General features: G+C 37.4%; 1 protein-coding gene across 2 annotated transcripts in view; it reads left to right on the forward strand.

Annotated features, from left to right (window-relative positions):
* Positions 1-1,160: 1,160 nt before the first annotated feature.
* The window catches only part of IPO7 (importin 7), a 47,826-nt gene continuing 22,016 nt past the window's right edge, over positions 1,161-26,970 (forward strand). Inside the window, exons 1-6 of one of the 2 annotated variants that reach the window (XM_060018471.1) lie at positions 1,161-1,410; positions 15,454-15,535; positions 18,535-18,688; positions 19,826-19,984; positions 23,423-23,579; positions 25,363-25,452. In XM_060018471.1, coding sequence (XP_059874454.1) covers positions 1,327-1,410; positions 15,454-15,535; positions 18,535-18,688; positions 19,826-19,984; positions 23,423-23,579; positions 25,363-25,452 — 726 coding nt within the window. In that variant the 5' untranslated portion in view covers positions 1,161-1,326. The remainder of the gene's footprint in view (positions 1,411-15,453; positions 15,536-18,534; positions 18,689-19,825; positions 19,985-23,422; positions 23,580-25,362; positions 25,453-26,970) is intronic. The other variant, XM_060018470.1, reaches the window with a different exon arrangement.

Here is a 26,970-nt window from a genome sequence, read left to right on the forward strand (position 1 = left end):
CACAATCTAAGCCCTGGAGTCTGCATTGGTAAATCAGGAATAATTATACCTCACTTCCAGGCACAGTGGCTGGCACATAAGAGATTAATATTGCAAAGCCCACTATTCCAGGGAAAGCCTTTTGTGTCGCCCTTTTTCCTTTTGGTAAAGTAAAAACAATAAGTGATCTTTTAACAAATTGTATTTGAAGGCTTATAATTCATTTTAAGTAAATACATTTACATAACTGTATTACAACAATAACAGGTATGAAAGGAAATTACTGAAAATCTCACCATGCTAGAAAATCAGTTACTTTCATTTGCCAGCCTTGTTTCCCGGTTTTTGTCTATGTAACAAAGCTGTATCTATATATAAATATTTTAGTGTTGTTACATTTGTAATTTTTGGTGACTGTGAAAAATTTAATTGACTGGATTCCTGTAATTTGCTTAACCATTCCCCTACGGTTCCACATTTCTTTCGAGAGGCAGAGTGATTCATTGGAGAGAATGAAAACTTTGAAAACAGAAACATCCTTAGTTTGAAATCCTAGGCAAACCTCTTACTAAGTGACCTTGGGCGAGTTAATTTAACCTTTCTGAAAATGTTTGCCTGTTTAAAGAAGGTGGATTTTAATAGGGATTATACTTTTATTCTGCATTTAGAGGTGATCTGTGCCAAAATTTGGATACTCAAAAAACAAACAAAAAAACCAAACAAACCAAAAACCCCATAATTTTAGTATTTGATTATAAATATGTAATGTGATAAACACCTTTTACACATAAAGGTCATTTAACCCTTTATGTTATTTCCTTAGGATAAAGTGTCATAAATGGGATTAGTTGGGTCATAGATTATAAACATTTTTATGGCATTTAGTAACACATCTCAAATTGCTTTTCAAAAGGCTTCCTTCAATTACACAGCTACTAGCATCACACATTGCATCAGCCTTACCTTATGGTTACCAAAGGTATATTATTATGTGGAATCTATGTGTAACTGATTGTTTTAATTTTCTTTCTGTGAAGTTTGAACATTTTTCTCTTTCTGAAGAACAGGTCTTGTCTGTAGGAGCGACAGCTCAGGGCCACGTGGGCTGCGGACTGCCCAAGTGGACTACATCTCCCAAAGTGCTCCACGGGAGCGCCGACAGGAAGTGGCCGGAGCATCTCCCGCCTCCACGCCGAAGAGAAGAGGTTCTATCCGGGGCCTTGGCGCTTCTCTTTCCTTTCGCGCCGGTTGCCGCTGCGGAGCGCGGCGGGTCCATGTGCGCAGTGAGGGGCGCTATTCCTGGCCCAGTAGCACCCGAGCTCCGGGTTTGACTGCGTCCGCCCTGCGATGGACCCCAACACCATTATCGAGGCCCTGCGGGGCACCATGGACCCAGCCTTGCGTGAGGCCGCGGAGCGCCAGCTCAATGAAGTAAGGACGCTGGGCTGGCGGCGGCGACGGCGGGCGGGCGGGCGGACTGTGGCAGGCCGAGCCCTCCGGGCCTGGCCAGAGGCGGGGACGGCGTCGCTGAGGGGCCCAACTGGAGCCGTGGGGCGGGGACCTGACGGCGAGTGCCACGCCGGGGCCTCAGGCTGCTGCGGCGGTGGTGGCGGCGGCGGCCAAGGCAGCCTTTGCGTTGGATCGTGAGCTGGGCCTCTGGCTGCGGTCGAGGCATGAGGAGCCGGCTAGGGCGAGGCGGGCGTGACGGGCTGGACACATGGCTGGCTCGGGTGGCCGGCCACCCTCTGGCTCATTCCCAGCTCGTTCCTCGCGCCCAGGAGGGGGCGAAAGTCACCGGGAGGTTTTTCAGACGTTTCCGGTAGCAGTCCCGCTGGCGCCGGATTCTGAGGGGCTCCTGGGAATGCAGAGCTAGTCCCACTGGGGGCTGTGCCTGTCAGCTTGTCACTTCCCTGGGCTGATCGGTGACCTGCACAACTTTCTCCTCTCCGGCTGAGCTGCTAGGGACAGCTTTCAGAGGCGAGCCCCCGCTTCTTAGGCAGGGTGCGGGGAGTGCGGGATACCCATGGGAGTCTGATTCACTGCTCTTCTACTCTGTTAACGCCTCGGTCGGGGAGGCAGCGCGATTTAGTGCAAGGTGTCAGGTGAAGTGCACCCTTCTAGTTAGAGCTGTACCACTAATTTCTTGACTGACCTTGGGCAAGTCTCTTAACCTTTCGACGCTTAGTTTTCCCATTCATAAAATAAGGCCACAGGGTTTGCTGTGACAGTCAAGGGAGACGATGTAAGACAGAGTGCCTTGAAACGTGCCAAGCTCCATGTCAACTCTCTGAGCGTTGGTTTCTTTTTTACCCATATTTTTGGAGGAGACCACCCTTTGGAAAAGAGCCTTATTATGTGGGTATTTTATTGTACTTTTTTCAGTTTCATTCTTTGTTTCTAAATTTCTGTAACTTATATTTTAGTGAGTATTTTAAAGGCTTCTTTAAAGGATCGCTGTCACTTCCTATGCCTTCCTATGAATTTGCCCAGCTTTAGTGACGTTTAGTGTACTTTTTTTTTTTACATAAAGAGAAGTCCCTCGTTAAAATAGAAATTCAGTTAGTTTATGCTCTTCTTAGCTGGTGGGTAAATTATTTAAAAACATTTATATTGACTTCCAGGAATACTGATAATTGAACATCTTCAGTGTACAATGCTGTTTTAGAGATTCCTGGCCTCAAGGAACTTAAATTTTAAGACCGCCCACGGAGTATAGACAAATTAAGTGTAAAATTATTTAAAAATGAAAAGTTAAATCTATTTTATATGTAAATAAGACCATTAGATCTTGCCAAAAATGATGCTGAAATTCTTAGGCTCGAAGACACCTTGGGAGGAGGATAGATTTCTTTTGGATATAAAATAGTGAGTTGAAAGAAATTCCCACTTTGAACCATTACTAAACCATAGAGGGAGTTGTGGATTGCTTTTTATTTTGATTTGTTTTGTGATAGACACAGGTTAAGATGAACATTATTTTGTTGATGATGTGCTAATGCATATGTAAACCTAGACACACTAAAAGTTTAGTCATAGTGATTTCTACCATGACTTTGCCCTAAAAGCACATTATTTTGACTAAAATACTTGTGTGTAATTATTAATTTTAAAAATTGTTATTTGAAAGAATTGGTTCCCTTGTAGAAAAATTGGGTAAGTGATACTTTCTGCAAATTAGAAATTCATTTATTCCTCAATCAGGTTATTGAATGTTCAGTTGTATGTACTAACATCTTGTGGTAGAGACCTGGGGTAAGTATTTCACAAGCTAGTTTTTAGAAGATAAATCAAAATAGTATTCAAAGCATTTATTACTTAACCCTTAAGCTGCTGTTAGGGTTTTAAAATACTCTGGAGTAGTGAACACTGCTTATCTTTTCTTTCAAAAAATTTGATATCTGACCTGTATTTCTGTGATGGTTAAATGTTTACATTTTGCAAATTTCTTTGTCATTACACCTAGATTTTTTAGTAATTTTCCTAAGACAACTTTTCTATTAATTAGAATATTTATTCTCATTTCTAATCTTGATTCCATTTTAATGAAGTGCTTCCATTTGAATACTTTTTGCTTTGACTTTCTTGTGGCAGAACCTTGATTTAGGAAATAGATCCCAGATAAGTCTTGAAGAAGCTTTACTGTAGTAAGAAGGAGGAAGTTGCATTTTATTTTTGGCAAGCTCTTCTTGCTTTAGATAAAATAGGGTGAACCAATCAGTCCATGATGTCTCATTCAACTGAAGCTACATTTTGGTTCATTTAGCTAAAAGAAAAAGATCATTGCCATTTGAATGGATCTCTTCAGCTAAGTGAAGTAATCACTAACTCTATAAAAATTGTAAATGTTATCCAAGTATTAGAGTGCAGATGGTTTAAAAACAAAACGAAAAGTGCCTTTGTCTCAGCTATTGCACTTAACCGTTCCATCTGCTTGGAACCCCTTTTACTCAGTTGTCTCCCAGAAACTTCTATCACTGTTCAACTGTCTCCGTATCCCTAAGGAGTGGCCTGACTACCATGCTCCCTGTCTCCCTTCACTTGTTTATTTTTCTCTGTGTCACTTATTTATCATATGTATTTTACTTATTGTTTCCCCAGTATAATTTTTGAGTTTCATGAGGTCAGGAATTACTGTGTTTTGTTACTGCAATTCTTTGTTAATGGTAGGCTTTACTGACTTCCTGTTATAATAGAGAACAGTATAGGCTTTAGATGTCTTATACCACCTCCACTTCAAGGATTTTAAGGGTGCTTTTTTTCTTTTTTAATTTTATTTATTTATTTTGTTTATTTTTAGCTGTGTTGGGTCTTCGTTGCTGCGCTCGGGCTTTCTCTAGTTGCGGAGAACGGGAGCTGCTCTTCGTCACTGTGCACGGTCTTCTCATTGCGGTGGCTTCTCTTGCTGCAGAGCACGGGCTCTAGGCGTACGGCCTTCAGTAGTTGTGGCTTGCAGGCTCTAGAGTGCAGGCTCAGTAGTTGTGGCGCACAGGCTTAGTTGGTCCGCGGCATGTGGTATCTTCCCGGACCAGGGCTGGAACCCGTGTCCCATGCATTGGCAGGCGGATTCTTAATCACTGTACCACCAGGGAAGTCCCTGTTTATATGTTTTTTATGTTACATATAGATAAAGTTCCATAAGACTGTTAAAGACCACAGTAAGGACACTCTTTTTGGCAGATATTTTCAAGATAAATCTGTTTTAGTATTCCCCACTTACTCTGTAGTGTGTTATGAATTTTGATTTTTTTGAACCTCTGCTGTAATTTGGAACCCATTGTTCTCTCTCATGTCCCAATTTGAAATATGTTTGTATAACAAGCTTTGCCTCAAAGACTGAAGAAAACCATTTTCTTTTTTTTTTTTTAAACTAAAGATTTCTGCACTAGCTGTGGGGTGTTAAAGTTACTTAACCTCTAACCATCATTTTCCTTATGTTAGTATGGTATGTCATTGTGTTGTGTGGGTTGAGTGAGACGATGAATGTAAAAATTTTAGGAAAGTGTTTGGCAACTACTAAGTTCTCTCCAGATTATTTGAATTACTGTTTAAGTGCCAATTGATTAACCAATCCGACATGCAATACATTTCATTTCTTACCTCAGTCTGCTAACTTTGTAGTTGTTCATCTCAGTGGCAGATGATCAGCACTGATGGAGAAAGAACACAAGTACATATTATTTGGACAGTGAGCTCACTAGTAGATAGCATTATTGCAGCATGAAAATTGGCACTCTTATAAACACAGTGCCTGCCACATTATAGGTTCTCTATAGTAAATGTTTGTTGAGTGCAAAGAGAAATAACTTGAATAATAGAAATTTTTTTTGTTTTTCTTTTTAAATATATTTATTTATTTATTTTTGGCTGAGTTGGGTCTTTGTTGCTGCATGCAGGCTTTCTCTAGTTGCGGCGAGCACGGGCTACTTTTCGTTGCGGTCTGCAGGCTTCTCATTGCGGTGGCTTCTCTTGTTGCGGAGCACAGACTCTAGGCACTCAGGCTTCAGTAGTTGTGGCTCGTGGGCTCTAGAGCGCAGGCTCAGTAGTTGTGGCACATGGGCTTAGTTGCTCCGCGACATGTGGTATCCTCCCGGACCAGGGCTTGAACCCGTGTCCCGTGCATTGGCAGGCGGATTCTTAACCACTGCGCCACCAGGGAAGCCCTTGAATAATGTTAAGAATGTTAAGAATACTCATCTTTGAATTGTTAAAGTAGGTTTGTGTTACAGACATCTGTCACTTCTCATTTAAATTCTATACTATATATTCTAGTATATCTAGAAGTGCAATTTTTTAAAATTTGTTTAGCTAATCTAAAATATGTGCATTTGGTATTCATTCAACATTGTTTCTTATATTCCAGACTATTTGCTCTTGAATACAAAGACTGTCTTTTCCTATCTGTACGCGCGCGCACACACACACACTCAGAAATACTTGTTTTTTTCATTTGTAAGATAAAGAAAATAATGTCTGGAGGGTTTTGGCAGATTATTATGACAGAGAACAATATCGCTGCTCTCTTCCTGCTTTAGCTGCCAGTGTTCTTCAGTGGAAGCCTTTCTATATGCAAACCTTTACTCATGCTGCTCACCCCTCCTGTTAACCTCTTACCTCCTTAAACTGAAATTTTTCCTAACCATAAATCTCATTTAAATCTCTTTTAAACCCTCAGTTCCTAAGCTTAATTGCTGTAAAATGCTTGTGTAGGCAGAAATGCTGCTTTTCACGTGCTTTATGTGAAAAAAGTAAGAGGACATAGCTTTGATAAGTTTCTTGATATTTTGTTTATCTTTAAAATTCACGAACTACCTAAGTCACATCTGCTGTCTTCACAGATGGTTACTATTACAACCGAAAGTGATTATTTATAATTGGTTAATTTGATTTTATTTTATTAAAGGCTTATGAAATGTTTAATCAGTGAAAATCTTAGGTCTGGAAAAGTGCAAAATGACGGCACATGTATAGGACAATTTAGCAAGTCTAGAAATTCAGCAAATATTTATGAGGTTATTGTGTATGTTTTTGGAAGATAGAATAGTTTGTAGTCTGAGCAGGTTAACATTCTTTAATTAGGAATATCATGAAGTAGATCCTGTTGTGAATTTTGGAGAGGGAAAGTTCCTGGATTCTTGGATTGTTAGACAGGAAGTTATTCAGTGACAGAGCATGTTAAAGATCTGAAAGAAAGGTAACACCATATTAATATTTGTAAGAAAATTTTCTTTTTCAGAAATAGATGCATGCATTATTTTACTTACTGTTTCTGTCAGTGGCATGTTAAAGATGAGCTTGGTTTAAAGTGGGCGCTTTTTTTTTTTTTTGGTTGCTAAGTAATTTATAATTAAGTTTTTTAAAAACTCCTTAGTTGGAAAGCATTACCGCAATTTAATGAAAGGCAGGAGGACACAGTGAAGAGCCTCAGCCTGGTCCCGGTTTTACCACTACACTGCCTTAACCTCACTATGCCTCATATTTCATGTAGGTAAAATAGATACAGTAATTGCCTTTGTCAACTTCTCTAGTAAAGCAGAGGGTAGAAATTCCTTGGCTCTTGAAATTACCTGATTGTATTCATTTTATGTAAACTCTGATGTCATAGTGCCCTTAAGCGCCTCTCTTCCTTATAAATGATGTAAAGTACAGTAACTAATTGAAGGTCTGTTTGGTTACATTACAAAATGGTGAGAATTAATAAAAAGTTACATCTTAAAGTAAGCTTTAAAAGATATTGACATTAGGTGATTACATTGGAAAATGTGGGTCTAGAAGGGAAATTGATATTGGAGAAAGCATGACTACAGTCTGTCTGGTTCGAGGAGCTGGAAACACCAAGGAGAAAATGTCTAGTAGGCAATTGGGAATGTGGAACTGAAGTTTAGGAGAGAAAGCAGTAATGGAAAAGTGATTTTTCTTCTGCAGGTGAATTGAGAGGAAGGGAGTGTGATCCAGAGGTGTGGGGTGGACTAGAGGGCTGCATACCCTTTGGGCCATGCCCATTTTGGGGACATTGAGAAACATAGGGAAAAGGAGATGGGAGAATTGTACAGAAAAGCCAAAGGGCGCCAAGAAAAGGAATTTCAAGTAAGAAGATTGGTTGTAGGTTTAGTTTCCTTGTTCCATAAATAAATTTCATAAATTTTCTACCAGTGAACATGAATTCCTTTTGTAATAAGTAAAAAAGCTGTTAGAAAAAGAAAGGGTTGTTGATATTTCTAAATGAGGGAAGTTAAAGCAAAATGAGTTTGGTGGGGGCAGGGGAGGGGAGCTTTAAAAATATTGGCAACCTTGGAGAAAATTTCTGATTACAGAGTTAGTGAGTGAAATGCTAGTAAGGGGGTAGGAATAAGTTTGTAGGTTAAAAAGGTAGTAGGGTCAGGGGAAATTTGTTTATGTGATATGTATGTCTTTCGTTTTTTTTTTCTTTTGTAGTTTGACTTATTTTGGGGAGTAAGGGGAGCTACCTGTGGAGTAGAAGTTTTTCAGGCCTGTTATTACCTGTTGTAATAATAATTTTCTACTTGTAATTTTTTTTTTTCTTTTATGGTACGCGGGCCTCTCACTGTTGTGGCCTCTCCCGTTGCGGAGCACAGGCTCCAGACGCACAGGCTCAGTGGCCATGGCTCATGGGCCCAGCCGCTCCGCGGCATGTGGGATCATCCCGGACCGGGGCACAAACCCGCGTCCCCTGCATCGACAGGCGGCCTCTCAACCACTGCGCCACCAGTGAAGCCCTTGTAATGTTTTAATAGTCATCTATCCTAGAATTATATTCTTCATACTGCTTCAGGACCTTATTCTTCCTGCAGCATAGATCTGATCATGTAAAAACTTGCAAAAAAAGTGCACACTTAATGGATCTTGATGTGGTCACAATATACCTATTCATTTTTTAAAGAATAATTTTTTTATAGATTTATTTATTTTTATTTTTTGCTGCATTGGGTCTCTGTTGCTGCTCGCAGGCTTTCTTTAGTTGTGGCGAGCAGGGGCTACTCTTTGTTGCGGTGCGCGGGCTTTTCATTGCGGTGGCTTCTCTTGTTGCAGAGCACGGGCTCTAGGCACACGGGCTTCAGTAGTTGAGGCTCACAGGCTCAGTAGTTGTGGCTCATGGGCTCTAGAGCACAGGCTCAGTATTTGTGGTGCATGGGCTTAGTTTCTCCGTGACATGTGGATCTTCCCAGACCAGGGCTAGAACCCGTGTCCCCTGCATTGGCAAGCGGATTCTTAAGCACTGCGCCACCAGGGAAGTCTCTACCTATTCATTTTTGTCTTCCACTGTTATCTTTCATTTTTCTAGTAATCTCTTTAACATAACCCATACTTCTTTTCCTTTTAAAAATCTTTTCTCTCCATCTCTGTGGGTTTAAATCCTTTAGGGTCTAACTAAAATACTTAACCTGTCAGTCTAATTAGAATTAATTTCCCAACCTACTTTAGAGTGGTGATCTTTTATCTCTGTCGTATCTGGCATGTTGTAAGTACTAGTAAGTGGAGTGGAGTTAAAGGAGATGGAGATGGAGTTGGGGCTATTGAAGAATTTTGATGAGGTGGGTTAAGGATGAACGTTGAATTATTTGGCATGATGACAGATCATGAGAAGGTAAGAAGTTGTCTGGAAAGGTAGTTTTGTGTTATGGTGAGCAGCTTTTAAACCTGAGTATTAGCAGTTCTAGCTCTACTTAATGATATATAATGACCCATTTGTTGCTTAATTTCTCCTGGTTCTCTGACTGCTAGAAGCCAGATACTTTGACTAATAAAAGATTTATTGTAGCATCTTCTCAAGCCTAATCAGTGTTTGCCAAACTTTGTGATAAAAATTGATGCTAGTGATATTTTTACTTAAATTTATTTTTTATAGTGTAAAACATGAAGACCTTTAAATTTATGATAGTTAATAAATACAGTAATAGTTAACATGTGATAGGAATTCTTCTAAATATGTGATAGTTTGCTATATCCAAGAATGCCAGAAAGTTGTTAGAGATTACCCAATGCTTGAAAGAGTTTTTTCCTAACTTGTATAGTTAGTATATATCTTTATTTGTCCTGTGTTTTACAGTTGTACAGATCCATGGGGGTTTTTTCCCGTTTTTAAACTTTATTGGGGTATAATTTACATATCGTAAACTTTACCTGTTTTAAGTGGAATCAGTGATTTTTGGTAGATAATACTATTACCACAATCCAGTTTTGGAACATTTCCATTATTCCAGTAAGATGCCTCTTTGCAGTTTGTAGTTAATCCCCATCCCAGTCTTAAGTGATTACGAACCTACTTCCTGTCTCAATTTTCTTGAGAACCTGATCTTTAATATTTAGTACTAATTTAAGTCCATTTGTTACCTTCTTAGGGAGAATACAAGGCTACCTGCACTCGGGATTTCAGCTGGATGAGGCCAGTAGATAGATGTCCCAGGTTGAGATTGCTTGTGCTATTCCTGCTGACAGAAATATCCTTTCTTTCTTACCATTAGTCTAGCTCTGTTGTCTGAAAGTAACTTTTTTTTTTTTTTTTGGTCAGTTGTACTTTTTGGATTTATGCTGGTTTGTTTATGAAGGCATTCAAAGTGACCTAAAATAATAGGGTAATAAACTAAGTGCTTGTTTTCAGTGTTTAGTTTTGTTGATTTTTTAAAATAAATTTATTGATTTTAGCCACTTTAGTATCCAGTTCAGTGATTTTTAGTGTATTCACAGTTATGCATCCATCACTACAAACTTTAGAACATTTTTATCACCCCTAAAGGAAACCCCATACCATTAAGCGGTTACTCCTAATTCCGCCCTACACCTCCAGTCCTAGGCTACATTTTTTTTTTTTTGCGGTACGCGGGCCTCTCCCGTTGCCGTGGCTCACGGGCCCAGCCGCTCCGCGGCATGTGGGATGTTCCCGGACCGGGGCACGAACCCGTGTCCCCACATCTGCAGGTGGACTCTCAACCACTGCGCTACCAGGGAAGCCCTCTAGGCTACTTTTTGCTCATAGATTTGCCTATTCTGGACATTTGATATATATGAAATCATACCATCTGTAGTCTTTTGTGACTGGATTCTTTCACACAGCATAATGTTTTTAAGGTTGACACATGTTGTACCAAGTGTCAGTACTTCATTCCTTTTATTACTGAATAACGTTACATGAATGTATGGATATGCCACATTTTGCTTATCCATTCATCAGTTGATGGACATCTGGGTTGTTTCTACTTTTTTATGAATAATGCTGTGAATGTTCAAGTAAAAGTAGTGTTGTTGGCTTTTTCTTTTAATTGAGGGTTAATTTACATATAACACAGAGCTCAAAAATATGTACAGCTCAGTCAGCTTTTACCTAGGTACCACCATCTAGATTAAGATAGGTAGGTAGGTAGGAAGATAGATAAGATAGATAAAACATTTCCATTGGCCTAGAATTTTCTCTTCAGACTTGTCTTCAGGTTATCATTTTTCTGACTTCTGTTAACTATAACTTGGATTTGCCTGTCGTTAAACTTCACATTAATAGAATCACATAGTATGTGATATAGTCTGGCTTCTTTCTCAACATATTTTTGAGATCTGTATTATTGCTTGATTCTGTAGGTTGGTTTTATTTTTTTAATTTATTGTATAGTATTTCATTGTATGAATTGTACCACAGTTTGTTTATACATTCACTTGTTAATGGACAGGTATTATTGTGAACATAAGCACTTATTTCTCTTGGATATATAAGGGGGAAATTGCTAGGTTGTAAGATAGGTGCATGTCAGATACTGCCAGTTTTCCAAAATGGTTGTACCGTTTTATACGTCTACCAGCACTGTGTTCCATTTTTTTCCCCCATCTTGACCAGTGCTTTGGTGTATTGCATATATTGTTTTGTGGTAGGATTGTCTTGTCCACTTGTACTAATTCTTTGTGTGTGTGTGTGTTTCCACACTGCGCAGCTTGTGGGATTTCAATTCCCCGACCAGGGATTGAACTTGGGCCATGGTAGTGAAAGCTCGGAATCCTAACCACCAGGCCACCAGCGAACTCCCCATTTGTTATGTCTTGATATTTGCCAAAATACTTTCCGTGTTTATTCCTTAGAGCTATCCTGTGAAGTAGATTTTGTTATACTGACTTGGTAATTAAGAATTAGATTTGCTGAATCAAACTTGCTCAAGAGTTAAAAATGTAGGAAGTGACATCACTTATGTTTGTAACTGTCTGATTCTAGCAGTTCATTCCAGGAGTTCACAGTTTGATGTGGGAGACAAGATACCTACTGTAATTTTTTTTTTTTTTTTTTTTTTTTTTTTTTTTTGCGGTATGCGGGCCTCTCACTGTTGTGGCCTCTCCCGTTGCGGAGCACAGGCTCCGGACGCACAGGCTCAGCGGCCATGCCTCACGGGCCCAGCTGCTCCGCGGCATGTGGGATCTTCCTGGACCAGGGCACGAAGCTGTGTCCCCTGCATCAGTAGGCGGACTCTCAACCGCTGCGCCACCAGGGAAGCCCCCTACTGTAATATTAATGGCCTAAAAAGTGACATAGTAGTGGTCTTTGTGGGCTCATCGGTCTAAAAATATAAATACGCTTTTTCACTCTGCACAGCCCCTAGGTGATCAGAACTGCTTCCAAAGCCCCTTTTTTGTTGATTCATTGTTATTCTTTCAATAAATTCGTTGAGTATTTTGAATGTCAAACATATGAGGAACTGGGTATACAGTAAAGTCCTTATTCTCAGTGGAGCTTAAAGTCTAATAGGAGAGGCAGACATAAAACCAGCTACAAATATAATAATTACAAATATGTAATAAGTATTATGAAGTAAAAATACCTTGGAGCTTATGAGAGTAATAGGGAGCCCTGCTTAGCCCTAGTGTGATCAGTGAGGAAATGCTTCTCTAAGGAAATGTTTAAACTGAGACCCAAAGAATGTGAAGCTGTGGACCAGTTAACTCTGGTGGAGCACTGGAGAGAAGTGTTGTAGGTAGAAAGTCACAGCATGTACAAAGACTCTGCAATGGGGTAATGTGTATTGTTGAAAGGACCTAAAGAAGGCTGCTAAGGTGGGGCAGTGGGGGGTGAAAAGGTTTCTTTATTATTTATTTATTTATGGCTGCCTTGGGTCTTCCTTGTTGTGCGAGGGCTTCTCATTGCATTGGCTTCTCTTGTTGTGGAGCACAGGCTCTAGGCGTGCGGGCTTCAGTAGTTGTGTCTCGTGGGCTCTATAGCACAGGCTCAGTAGTTGTGGTGCATGGGCTTAGTTGCTCCATGGCATGTGGGATCTTCCTGAACCCGGGCTCGAACCCGTGTCCCCTGCATTGGCAGGTGGATTCTTAACCACTGCACCACCAGGGAAGCCCCGAGAAGGTTTCTTTAAATGAGGCTGAAGATATAGGCAGGAGCAAGATAACACAGGGCCTTTTAGGCTTTAGGAGATAGAGTAGAAAATTGTTAAAAGGTTTGGTTAAAGGGGATTAGTTTACAATTTTAAAGATTATTGGCTGCTAAATAGAGAATGGGCAGATGGCTACATCAAGAGAGATGATAGTCACTTGGACTATGTTGGTGATAATGGGAATGGAGAAAGTGGATATAATAATTATACAAGCATTTTGTATGTAGAATTGATAGGGCCTGATATATTGTATTGGGGTAAAAAAGAGGGAAGTATTAAAGATGACGTTCAGTTTTCAGACATGAATAACTGTGAGGATGGTGATGACAAGGGTTGGGAGAGGTGGTACAAGGAAGTAGAGTCACAGCTTTTAGGGGAAAAAAATGATTTGAACATAGTAAGTCTGAGAATCCTATGAGACAATGAAGGTAGGGATGTTAAATAGGTCTGTTAGAGTGTCCTGGACTGGAAATGACATATTTGATTTATAGATAGTATTTAAAGACAGGAGTTGGATGAAATCAGCTAGGGAGCAGAAAAGATGGCCTGTGACTGAGTTCTTGCACCATGTTCTAGCATTTGTACATAGAATGAGAAGCAAGCAAAGGAGCCTGAGAAGATACCAGGAAGAGTGGTGTATGAACTATGTAGGTGGAAGGGTGTTTCATGAAAGTGATAATGGTTAACTGTGTTCAGATCTATTTGGAGTACTGGAAAGGGTAAATTCCTCCCTTTCATCTAACTGCTCCTGTCCAGGTCTTAAATTTAAGCATTACTTCTGGGTTAGGAAGTTCTACTTTTGATTCTTCCATAGTGTTTTCTGTTTCTTCCATTATACTTTATGGCAGTTACCTGTTTGTCTTGTTTTCCTTCACTGTTAAGTTTCCATGAGGTCATGGAGACTCATTCATTGTCTCGTTCAACCTTGTATTTTCAGCTCCTAGCATAGTGTTTTGCACCAAGAACACCTAAATAAATAATTTTTGGAGTGACTGAATGAGCAAAGTATCACTCTGGGTCTAATGTGAAAGACATTTTTTTATATCCAAAGGGAAATTTTTCTGTTTCTAAGAATGTGTTTGTAGAATGCATGAGAGAGTAGCATTGACATATATACACTACCAAATGTAAAATGGATGGCTAGTGGGAAGCTGCTGAGTAGCACAGGGAGATCAACTCGATGCTTTGTGATGACCTAGAGGGATGGGATAGGGAGGGTGGGAGGGAGGCTTAAGAGGGATGAGGGGATATGGGGATATATGTATACATATAGCTGATTCACTTTGTTGTACAACAGAAACTAATACAACATTGTAAAGCATTTATACTCCAATAAAGATATGAAAAAAAAAGTCTGTAAGGAAGAAACTAAAATAAAAATCACTAGTGTCCATGCGAACACATGCAGAAAAATACTAAAACTTGGGCTGGAAGGAGGAGATAACATTATAGGAAATGGTTATATTGGGGGAGAGGGAATGAGAGCACATATGAGAAGAGATTTCAGTTCTTTATTAATAAATCAAAATCAAATATGGCAAATTTAGGAATTATTAAATAACTTTTATACTGTTAATGAAAGTAACCCAGGATCATAGCATAAAATTTGGATAATAGAAAATAACATATACAATAGTTCCTCTATAATCTTACCATCCCAGATACAACTTATTAGCATTTTTGGTGTATTTCCTTGTTTTTTGTATATGTTGCATTGTATATTCATGTAAATATATTTGCTAAATTATCGTATAGTTTGTATCCTACTTTTATTGTATGTTCAAAGCTCTTCATTTAAATTTCCTATTGAAATATGCATATAGAAAAGTGATCGTGAGGATACAGTTGATTAGTTTTCACAAACTGGACACACTTTTATAAAACAGACGTGTTAAGAAATAAAACGTCGGGCTTCCCTGGTGGCGCAGTGGTTAAGAATCTGCCTGCCAACACAGGGGACATGGTGAGTTCAAGCCCTGGTCTGGGAAGATCCCACATGCCTCGGAGCAACTAAGCCTGTGCGCCACATCTACTGAGCCTATGCTCTAGAGCCCGTGCTCCGCAACAAGAGAAGCCACTGCAATGAGAAGCCCACGCACCGCAACGCAGAGTAGCCCCTGCTTGCCACAACTAGAGAAAGCCCGCGCGCAGCAACAAAGACCCAACGCAGCCCCCCCCCTCAAAATAATAATTAAATAAATAAATGATTTTTTTTAAAAAAGAAAGAAACGTTATTAGCACCTTGGAAACCGCCCCTCAGGCTGTTAATTTTTACTTGTTTAATTTTTGTCTAGCCACTTCATAGAATGTCTCTGGAGAAATTATTACTGAATTGAGGAAATAGGTATCACAAAAGACACTGTTTTTGAGCTGCTGCCACCAGTGTAGGTCAGAAGTGCAATGGTACACAGGCAAATGCAAACATACAAAAGTTTTAGGAGTTAGGTTACTGAATTTTTTGAGTTCCTTATATGTGAGTGATAGGAAATAAGGCTGGAATCAACTTGTGGAGGAGAGCCTTTTGTGCCAGCCAAGCAGTGAAATAGAGTACTGAGAATATTTATTTGCAGAAATTTAAAATGTATTTTTTTATTTGTAGGCACACAAGTCTCTGAATTTTGTTTCAACACTGCTTCAGATTACTATGTCGGAACAACTGGATTTACCTGTGAGACAGGCAGGCAAGTTTCCTGAATTATTTTCTTGGATATATGTAAATAATATCATTTCAGAGGTTCATAGTTGAGTAGCAGAAGTATCCTGGGAAGGCCCTTCAGTGATTTTCTTCACTGAAAATTGGTTTGCTCCCTTGTGTTTACTACAAACTGCCACAAGTGCCTTGATATCTGGTGACAGAGTTTAAAGGAATGTGATATTTCACTGAATTAAAAAAGAACCTGGAAGGAGAAATTGATGGGGTTTATTGAAAGAGTCTCCATATTCCCTGTTTTCTTCCATGATGGATGATTCTAAGATACAAACCTCCAGCTGTTTGCTTTTACTATTTTATTTTAACCATTTAAAAGGTACTGTTTCTTAGTTCCAGTTTCAACAAAATATTGAGTAATTCCCTCAGTATCAGAGTCTATGAAAATGTGGCATACTGCTCCTGATATCATCTGTTAGTCTGCAGAATAATGGAATTGACCTCTTTAATGCTTGTTGTTTAATTTATTTGCAGATGTATTTCTTATAGGAAATATAAAGTGCCAATAACCTTACTATTCTAGAAAAACCAGTTATATTCTGGGGTTATTTCTTGCTGTTCTTTTTCCCTACACCAGTTTTATTAAAAGAATTTTTTTTGCTTACGATATTTAATGTATAGTAAGCACATTCCTTTTCTCTACATAGTGTTTATCTTAAAAGTTATGTTTTAATGGCTAAATAATTTACAATAATGTGCCATATGCAGTGAACCATTTCTCAGTTGTTGGAATTTAATCTCAGGTCTGTTTGATTAACAATTGTATTCCCAGTGCCTAAGGTATTGCCTGACGCAGTGCAGGTACTCAGTAAATGAATGAATCAATGTAAGTTGTTTATGATTTTTTTAAATTGGTATATAAGTAGCACAAAAATGGGACATTTTTTGTGCCTATAAAATACAGTAATTTTGCTGAACCCTGGTCAGCAGTAAATCTTTAAAAAAATTTTCTAGTTAAATAGGAAAAGGTCGCTTTGTTTATTTTAACTGTCAGTTCTTTTTTACTAATGAAGTTAACATTTTCCCATTTAGTTATTTTTTTAGATAAGAATCTTTGCCTTTAAATCTCAAAATTTTACTAAGATGTTGAAAGCATTTGGCATTTAGGAGGGACCTTAACACATTAGAAACTTGATTATGTGTATTAGCAAAATTAAATTCTAGAAAGTTGTTTATTAGTATGTACAAAACCAGAAGCAACCAAACTATGAAATTGGTCCTAATTTTCAAAATATAATCATTACTTTAAAATTTATTACATCCTTGTAATAATTGAATGATATTTTGTAGTACATGGTATATGATGGTTTTATCTGCTAGACTTTGAAAGATGCATTCATTCTGTCTTTGTAGTAGAACTCAAGCATTCTGGATGGAGTAGACTGTGAATCACGAGGTTCTTTCAGTGCAGTTCTCACCTGTTTATGTGTTTTGTTCAAGCAAACACTTTTAAAAATACTGAATCAAAAGTGTACAAATAAGTATATATATTCACTTCCTTTGTGCATTTTGTTGGAAAGAAGTACTCAGAGGCTATATCTGGAAGACATAGGGGCTATATCAAGTCTTAATTTTTATCTTTGTTCTGTTTTGGAACTAAAGAATAAAATAGTATTAATCTGAAATATGTCAGTCCCACATGCTGAATCAGTGTTCTTGACTGTAGATGTAGGTTATCTTAAAGCTTTTGTTGAAGGATATTTTAATATGTAGTTGTAATCTTTTTTGAAATGCTGTAAGATGGGGTATTATTTTAATTTCCAAGATAAACCAAAGTAGAATATAAAAATCATATTTGTATCAGTTATCCTTGTTTGAATAGGTACAAGACTCCAGGTAAGTGTTAATTACTAATCAGAGAAGAATCAGTGTTTTGCAGAATTTAGAAATTAATTTTGAATAATTTCCCTTTCCTATACATTCTGTACATTTGTGTTCGAGGATTCTCTTTCTCTCTCATTTGGGTGGAGGGGTCAGGATAAAAAGCATTATTACCAAGTAGTTCAGTTAGAGTTAACTAGCAATGTGCAGGCTAGCAGTATGCTAACTGACAGAAGGAGCTAGCAATGTGCAAGGTGGCAGTATGATAACTGACAGAAGGTAGTAGTCTGTAATTTTTGAACATAGCAAATTCTCCCATAAAATAACACGAATTTGAATTGGTATGATTGTGGTGTATGATTGAAATACTTAAATTTATTGACTGAGAATCTTTATATACTGTAATTTTTCTATGATTAAAAATAACAACCTGTGTGTGTGTTAGTCACTTTGAGCTGCTCTAACAGAATACCATAGACTGGATGGCTTATAAACAACAAATTTATTTATCACAGTTCTGGAGGCTGAGAAGTCCAGAATTAAGGCACTGGCAGATTTGGTCTCCGAGGACCTACTTTCTGGTTCATAGACCCTCGCATGGTAGAAGAGGAAGAAGCTCTTTAGGGTCTCTTATAAGGGCATTAATCCCATTCGTGAGGGCAGAGCCCTCATTAGCTGATCGCCCTATTAAAGCCCTCATCCCCTCATCACATTGGGGGTTAGGGTTTCTGGTTAGGGGGTTAGGGTTATACATTCAGTCTGTATGACAGAGTTATTAATTATAGAAACTTGGTATATGTGTGTGGTTTTGTTTTTAGAGGCTTCATTTAGAAAGCGGATTTGGTAAAACAGCTTTCCTACAGAAAACAGGGATGAAAAGTGTTGTGTATAAATGTGTTGTAAAAACAATTTTGTTTGTAGTTTGCAGAGTTCTCTTAGACTGTATGTTTAATAATAACTTTGTGGGTGATTACTGTAGCTGAGCATTAAACTTGTGTTTTATCAACTTTTAAAATTATAGAGTATAGTATTTTGATTTTAAAAGGTTAGCTTTCCTAGCAATGTTTGGTCTGACAGAAATAAATTGAGGTGTAGACACAGGGATATTTACAGTGCTTTCACTTTCTTTTGTCAAATTGATCTATATTTTAGGTGTTATCTATTTGAAAAATATGATAACACAGTATTGGCCTGATCGGGAAACGGCACCAGGGGATATATCCCCTTATACTATTCCAGAAGAAGATCGACATTGTATTCGAGAAAATATTGTAGAAGCCATTATCCACTCTCCTGAGCTCATCAGGTATGTATATGTTTTAAACTTAACCTTCGTTGCAGATATATAATTTGTGGGCTTTGGAGGGATGCAGAAGAGGGGATCTTTTCAGAACATAAAAATCTGTCATTTTTTGTGGCACAAAACTTAACAAATGCAGTTACAGGGGAATTCTTTTTTGTTTTATTTTCTTGCTACAGTTTATATTTATTAAAAACCAAAACTTCATGTAAAACTTGTGAAACATACTATGATCAGATGAAAGAGGGTATAGAAAATTATAGAATACTGTCATATACTTTATATTGTATAGTCTTTTGATATTTGAAAGCTCATTGTGTATGATTTTGTAGAATTTTTTTTAACATCTTTATTGGAGTATAATTGCTTTACAGTGGTGTGTTAGTTTCTGCTTTATGACAAAGTCAATCAGCTATATGTATACATATATCCCCATATCTCCTCCCTCTTGCGTCTCCCTCCCACCCTCCCTATCCCACCCCTCTAGGTGGTCAGAAAGCACCAAGCTGATCTCCCTGTGCTATGCGGCTGCTTCCCACTAGCTTACATTTGGTAGTATATATAAGTCCATGCCACTCTCTCACTTTGTCCCAGCTTACCCTTCCCTCTCCCTGTGTCCTCAAGTCCATTCTCTATATCTGCGTCTTTGTTCCTGTCCTGACCCTTGATTTTGTAGATTTTTTTTTTTTTTTTTTTTTTTTTTTTTGCGATACGCGGGCCTCTCACTGTGTGGCCTCTCCCATTGCGGAGCACAGGCTCCGGACGCACAGGCTCAGCGGCCATGGCTCACGGGCCCAGCCGCTCCGCGGCATGTGGGATCTTCCCAGACCGGGCCACGAACCCGTGTCCCCTGCATCAGCAGGCGGACTCTCAACCACTGCGCCACCAGGGAAGCCCGATTTTGTAGAATTTTTAATGAGAATAGTTGATGTTCTAAATGAAACCTGTCAGCTGATGATGGGGATGAAAAATAAAAATAAAATCACTTGCATTTGTAACATTGTTGGGTTTCTTTTGAGTCAGTAGTAACAGTTTTTGCTTAGTGACTTACTTATTTTTGTCTAAACAGCCTTTTTCTTTATATGAGTTAACAAAACTTGAGGTAGCATTTCTTCCTCCTTATTGTTTATTTTTGACTTTTAGGGTACAGCTTACTACATGCATTCATCATATCATTAAGCATGATTATCCGAGTCGCTGGACTGCCATTGTGGACAAAATTGGCTTTTACCTTCAGTCTGATAACAGTGCATGTTGGCTAGGAATTCTTCTTTGCCTCTATCAGCTTGTGAAAAATTATGAGTAAGTATCTCTCTCAATTCCTGTAGAGTTTTGAGAAGTAGAAAAGGCTTGGGAAATTTAAGCTAATTGGTTTGAACATCTTGAAATTTCATTTGGTATATATACTAAAGTTAGTGAATTACATGTTGATTTTAATTGTGTCTTCCTTTTGAAATAGCATTCTTGTTTTAATTCTGCAGTCTCTTCTGTTGATTCAACTATGAAACTCTTTGTGCCCTTTTTTCTTAATCATGATCTGTTTCCCTGTTCAAAACCCAAGTTATCCCTAACTTCTCAATATAGTCTCCTCAATTTGTGGTGATAAAAGGCCTAAAGATAAGGTTTTAAGATGTGAAGGGGGTCAAAGTACATTGATCATTAGAGCTCTTTATTCTGCCTTTCTTTGAATTTTTATCTTAATTTGGGTTCTTGTGAAGTTTCAAGAACCTACCTCTAATTTTTTAAGAAGAATATGTTGGAATTTCATATGATCATTTTTAATCATTGTGTTTGAGGGATTCATAGTCATCTGCTTCAGTGTTGGCATACTTGAGCAAATTATAGTTCATGTAAGTAATTGGTATCAGTAAGAAAGATTTAGGGATCATTTTAGACCTGGGCTTAAGGATCAGAAAAAAATCTAACCTTGGAAGTTGAGGTATAGCACTAAAAGTAGTAAGCCAATGTTGCAGAGATTTTCTTTTAAGTGTGTGGTGAAAGTAATGAAATTGGTAGGCACTTGAAAGTTTTGATATTAGCAAATTATGAGGAAGGAACACTTACACCATGATGGTGGCTTTATTTCCAGCCCTAACAGCTACACAGATGCCATTGTGAGCCCTCTAATTCTGGGACTTGTAGTTAGCCTCCAATACCCTTTTTGGGTCCCAACTCAAAGTAGCTGATGAACTGCTGCTTTTGTTCTGAGCAGGAGAGAAATAAACCATTTACAGCATTGGTACTGGTGTTTTCTTGTGTTCCCACCAGCTACCCATCTTCCTGCTAAGGAATGTTCCAGCTGTTGCTCCAACCTCTGTCAGAGTGCCAGTTGTAGTTCTGGTAAGTGAGTGACTAAACTGAGAGAGAATAACAGTAATAAGCTGTCATTGTCATGGAGGAGGTTTGTCTCTCCTGTCCTTAATCTTAGCAGGAGAGAGTATGACAGGGATTTTTAAAATGGGAGACATAGGCTGCTACAGTGTTGGAATTACAGTTCATTTTCAGCTAGTGTTCGATTGTGGAGCACAGCGTGTTCACAAGGGATCTGTGTGGACTGAAGCAGTTCTAAGAAAATTCATGGAGAAATTGGAAGTTGTGATGGCCTTCAGGAGCATAGATCCTCAGGAAATGCTTGTCAGGTGAAGGAGCATAGAAGGAACATTTGAAGAGGAATGCATCTCACACCACATGGAATAGTATGAGCAAAGAAAGAAAGGTACAGAGGTGGAAATGTGACACTGTCTTTAGTGGGTAGTGAGGAGACCACTAAACGGTATGGATAACTTCTGTTGAAATCGGGGATCATTTTGTCTTCTTTTTTTTTTTTGGTGGTAGAGGGGGATCATTTTGAATTGGTAAATTGGGACTGTGTTAAAAGAGGGTTTTGAATGCCATGATGGGGGATTTGTATGTGATCTTTTACATGATGAACCGTTGACTTTTTTTTAACAGAACAGTGATGGGCTAGTATTTGAGGATTCCTGTGAGTATGGTTCACCAGTTTGACACACTGCAGCCTTGTGGTAGTAGACTTTTATTGGTGGGAGGAGGTGAGCTCCACATCCTACTCCTCCACCATCTTGATCACTCCCTAGGCTTTTATTAGTGTCACATTTTCACGCTTTCAGGAACTTTCAGGTCGTATGAAATAATATTTGTTTCCTTGCGTAAATTACTTTCATACCCATTAGTTTGGATATGGTACCACCCAACTTCCAGTCCACTACTCAGTGTAGAGAAGGAGGTAGGAGAGAATAATATCTAACATGGAATGGGTATTCAAGCCCTCTTAATGTGGGTGATCACCTGGGTTGGATAATGGAGAGAGGTGCATAATATAATATAGTCCTCACCTTTATTGTTAAAAGATAATACTGTCAGTAATTAATAGAGTTTGTCTAATCAGATTGGAGAGTGCAAATGGCTTCCTTTTGTAAATTGTTATTGCTTTATTGACTCAAAGAAATGTACAGGTAACCTTTTAAAATGTATGCTAAGTGTAATTTCTCAGCACATTAAATAATATTTAGAAGTCTGTCAGTTAATTGTTTAATAATCTCAGTCATTATTAGCGTGACCATTTCTCTTGGTGTTTTTTATTCTTGGCAATTTACTTTGCTTCTCATTTCTCCCAGTAGGAAAAAACAATCCAGTCTTTTAAGAGTGTCTACCTTTTAAAACTGTGCTAAGATACTCCATTCTTAGATACATTTTCTCCCTTCAAAAAGGCTACCGGTAGATAAAACTGGAGTCTGGTAGGGAAAATCAATTATTTAAAAATTAAAAAAAAAAAAAGCCAACAGACTTTTTAACAATTCTGTTAAAATGCTAAGGAATCTATATGGGGGAATGTCTCAATTAGCTATTCTTCACTCGTATCCTTGGAGCAAAATGTGATTCAGAATTTAGGATTTTTCAGATTTTAGGAAGGTAACAAGGTTCACATAATACACTCCTATGTACCAGTACCCAGGGATCAAACATTATTATTATATCTGATATAAAATATGTGAATATTCACTCCAGATGGGATAAATAGAGATCATAAATAGCCTGTTGAGGTCAGGTTTTGTTGCCAAAAGGTTACCAAAGAACTTCTGATTTATAGTGCTTTTAGAAATAGAATATTTTCTGCTTTATAGATGCCACTTCTGCCTTAATGCACTTTGTATGTAAATTACTTAAGGATGGTTATATGTAATCAATTTTATATTGATCAGCTGCTAATGTTTAAAAGCCAAATTGTTGTAGCTCCTTAGTTGTATCAGTATTCACAGTTACAGATGGCATAGTGAGGTGGTTAAAGGGCAGATCCTGAATCTGCTGAGGTTCATACCTAGATGTCTGTACTGGGAAAGATACTTAAATTCTCTGTCCCTCAGTTTCCTCAACTATAGAAGTGAGAATACTAATGGGGCCTTGAAGATTATTTACCTCATAATAAATGCTCAGTAAATTTTAGATACTATTATTTGAGGTTTTTTTCAAGTTGCTTTTTGCCTGTGGTTTGATTCCATAGTAGGTTTTTCTTCTTTCTAGGAATATAAAATTGCTTAGAAAGTATTTGCTTATATTTGTATGAACAGACAAGTAGTTTAAATTTATATTTCATTATATAAGATATAAATATATATATAATAGATATGTGTATATATATATATTTATCTACCTATCTATCTATATGTATATATATAATTGTGAATAAATTCTCACAGAATTAGTTTGTATTCCTACCCAAAGGTATAAGAAACCAGAGGAACGGAGTCCATTGGTAGCAGCAATGCAACATTTCCTGCCAGTTCTAAAGGACCGTTTTATCCAGCTTCTTTCTGATCAGTCTGATCAATCTGTCCTCATCCAGAAACAGATTTTCAAGATCTTCTATGCTCTTGTTCAGGTAATTTTATAAAGTAGTTTTTATATGTAAAGTCAGTCTATCATTTGCCACCTTAAACAATGATAAAGAATTTCAGCATCTGAATAATAATTTCACTTGAAAATCTACATTAAGTGGATAAATTGCTAGTCAAATATAAATTGCCAAAATTACAAATACATTAAAGTCTAACCAAGCATACTTTGCCAAATACACAAATAGCTCTAATAAATCTTAATTTATAAGTGGGCAATCTTAAGTTCTCTTAAACCATCTAATACTATTTACAAAATTAGTAAAATTTTCTTATGTCTTTCACCTTAAGAATTCACAAGTCTGAAAATCAGTTTACTGGATTAGAGTTTACATCTAACGTATGCTCTGTTATGCCAAATATGCATAGATTGTCGCAGTAATTACAAAACCTATTCCTAAGCTTGATACAAAAATACTAATACTGTGGGCTTGACTGGCACACTGTAATGGGCCTTATTATCTTTGTATATTGTTCTAAATCTTCCTGGGATAAAAGATCTCACTAAAGAAATGGTTGTGTCTATAGTCTCAGTGGACTATAATTACTTATGAAACAGAGTTTTTGATTTGGATTAAAATTCTGGCTCTTTTTGTGCCACATAGCCAAAGAAAGATTCATCTCATCCACCAGGACCTTTGGTTCAATTCATGCCATTACTTATTTTTTTTTAAATCTCTTTTAAATAGACCTGTGACTTTATTTCCACTAAGATTATTATAACTGACTCACTCCATTGTTTGGTTGGATTTTTCATGCCCTTGCTAGATCTTTAAAGATAATCGAATATCTTTTTAATGGCTGCTTCTTATATAATTTTTTAAAAAATGATTTGGATAGACAATGTACTGTTTTTTAATTGTTTTTCCCTCTAACTGGTAGCATCATAACTTCTAGATTATAAAAATAAGTTCTTTTTATAAATTATTCTAGGGCATAGGACCCAACTAATTTTTTGAGACTAGCATACCTTGAAATCAAAATATAGTACTGTCTCATTTGTGAAAATAGAGGTCCTAAAATCCTAAATAGGATATTGATGTTGTGAGCCTATTAAGTGATGTGATTTATCCCAGGAACACAGGAATGGATCAAGAGTAAAAAACCAGTTTTTGTGATTAACTTTTATATTACACGAAAAGAGAGACCTGTAAACAATCTTTAAGGATGCCAGATAAAGTATTTGATAAAATTTAATAACCATTTCTGCTTTAAAACAAAACAAAACAAAAATACTTAAGAATCCTGGAATAGAAATTTCCTTACCTTGATAAAAAATGTTCACTAGAGGGCTTCCCTGGTGGCGTAGGGATTTAGAGTCCGCCTGCCGATGGCAGGGGACATGAGTTTGTGCCCCAGTCCGGGAGGATCCCACATGCTGCAGAGCGGCTAGGCCCGAGAGCCACGGCCACTGAGCCTGCATGTCCGGAGCCTGTGCTCTGGAACGGGAGAGGCCACAACAGTGAGAGGCCCGCGTACCGCAAAAAAAAAAAAAAAAATGTTCACTAGAAATCACAATAAATATACCTCATGGTGAAAATCAGATACATTCCCAGTAATTTGGGAATAAGACAAGGATGCCCACTATCAGTGCCACAGTTCACCATTGTACATAACTAACCAAATCAGCCAGATGAGAAATTTGCCTATGTACTGAAAGAGGAAATGTGGACTGAATGAAGTACTTTTTGTAGGTTTTGTGAAGAGTAAAAGGAAGTTGGATTTTCTTTTGTAAGGATTTTAAAATATTGATTCTTGATTTTAATTTAGTATACACTACCACTGGAGCTGATAAACCAACAGAACCTGACAGAATGGATAGAAATTTTAAAGACTGTTGTGAACAGGGATGTACCTAATGTAAGTCTCTGTGTATTTCTTATATCACTAAGCTTAAATATTTAGTTACCTTTTGAGAATTTTAACTGATATTTCCTAAAACATTCTTTGTGAATTTATATTATTTGTGAGGCAGATTTTTCTAGATAGAGACACCATTTCATTTGTTTACATATGTGAATATATTAAGTGAAAAATTGTAAAGGGTTATTTTGTATATTATTAAGTGCTTGTATTATATCTTTGTTTATTCCATCCTAATTCTGTTTCTTCAGCTTTTAATTGAGTTCATAACATATGTCACCTGACATAGTTAGAAATTTTTTTTCTTGTAGTGAGAACTTTTAAGATCTATTCTCTTAGCAACCTTCAGATAAACAATATAGTATTTTTAACTATAGACACCGTGTTTACATTACATCCCCAGGACTTACTTATCTTACAACGGGAAGTTTGTACCTTTTCACCATCTTCTAAAACTTAACTGTGGTAGTCATTTCACAGTATATACATATGTCAAATCATTATGTTTATACATTAAACTAATAACAATATCAATTATTTCTCAAAAAGGAACAAAGAGCCTATAGCTGGATTTTAGGCTAATAATTTGTTAGACATGCATGAACAGGGGTAGAACTTGATTTACAAGTTGGTCAAACTTTGTAGTTAGTTATATTACTTGCTTTTTAAATAACAACTTCATAGAGCTATAACTCAAATACCGTAAAATTTACAATTTTAAAGTGTACAATTCAGCGGTTTCCAGTAGTACATACAGAGTTGTCCAACTATGTTATTTTTTTACATATAATAACGATTTTTAAAATAACCACAATTTTTCTTTATTATCTAGTTTTCTAGAGAGGTAGGAAATTTACAATGCCTGAATCCCTAGTGTGTTTTAAGTACTTTTATATACTTTGCTTATTTAATCCTCAAAATAATTCCTTCTGAATTTATTTTAAACAGAGACATGGAAGGGTTATGTAATTTATCCAACATAATTTTATTAGTGAAATAAGTGAGACCAGCCTCCTGTTTTGTAGTTTATTGTTCAAATTTTTATTTTAAAAAAATGCAGAAGAAATAAATAGGACGTTTCTTGCGTTCCATGGGAAACTAGTTTGATGTGTTATTTTCTGTACACATTTAATAGGTATAAAATACAGCTTTAAGAGTTTTCATACTTACATTCTGCACCTTTTTTGGTATAATTTGTAATCATAAACATGCACATATAAGTAAACAGTTCAGTGGGTTATGAGAGTCATATTCACCAGAGTAACCATCACCTAGAATGTTTGCTGGTGGCTGGGTCTGGTCATCCCTACCATCACCATTCTCATTTCTAGCACCATAGATTAACTTCACCTATTCTAAAATCTAATAAAAAGGTAATTTTTTGTATCTACCTTCTTTTGCTTAATATTATGATATATTCATGTTGTGCTATGGTAGTTTGTTCTTTTTTATTGACAAGTAGTACCCCATTGTATGAATGTACTACAGTTTATTTATTTACAAGTTGATGGACAT

The sequence above is a fragment of the Delphinus delphis genome, chromosome 8 (genome assembly GCF_949987515.2).
Source record: "Delphinus delphis chromosome 8, mDelDel1.2, whole genome shotgun sequence".
Lineage (NCBI taxonomy): Eukaryota > Metazoa > Chordata > Mammalia > Artiodactyla > Delphinidae > Delphinus > Delphinus delphis.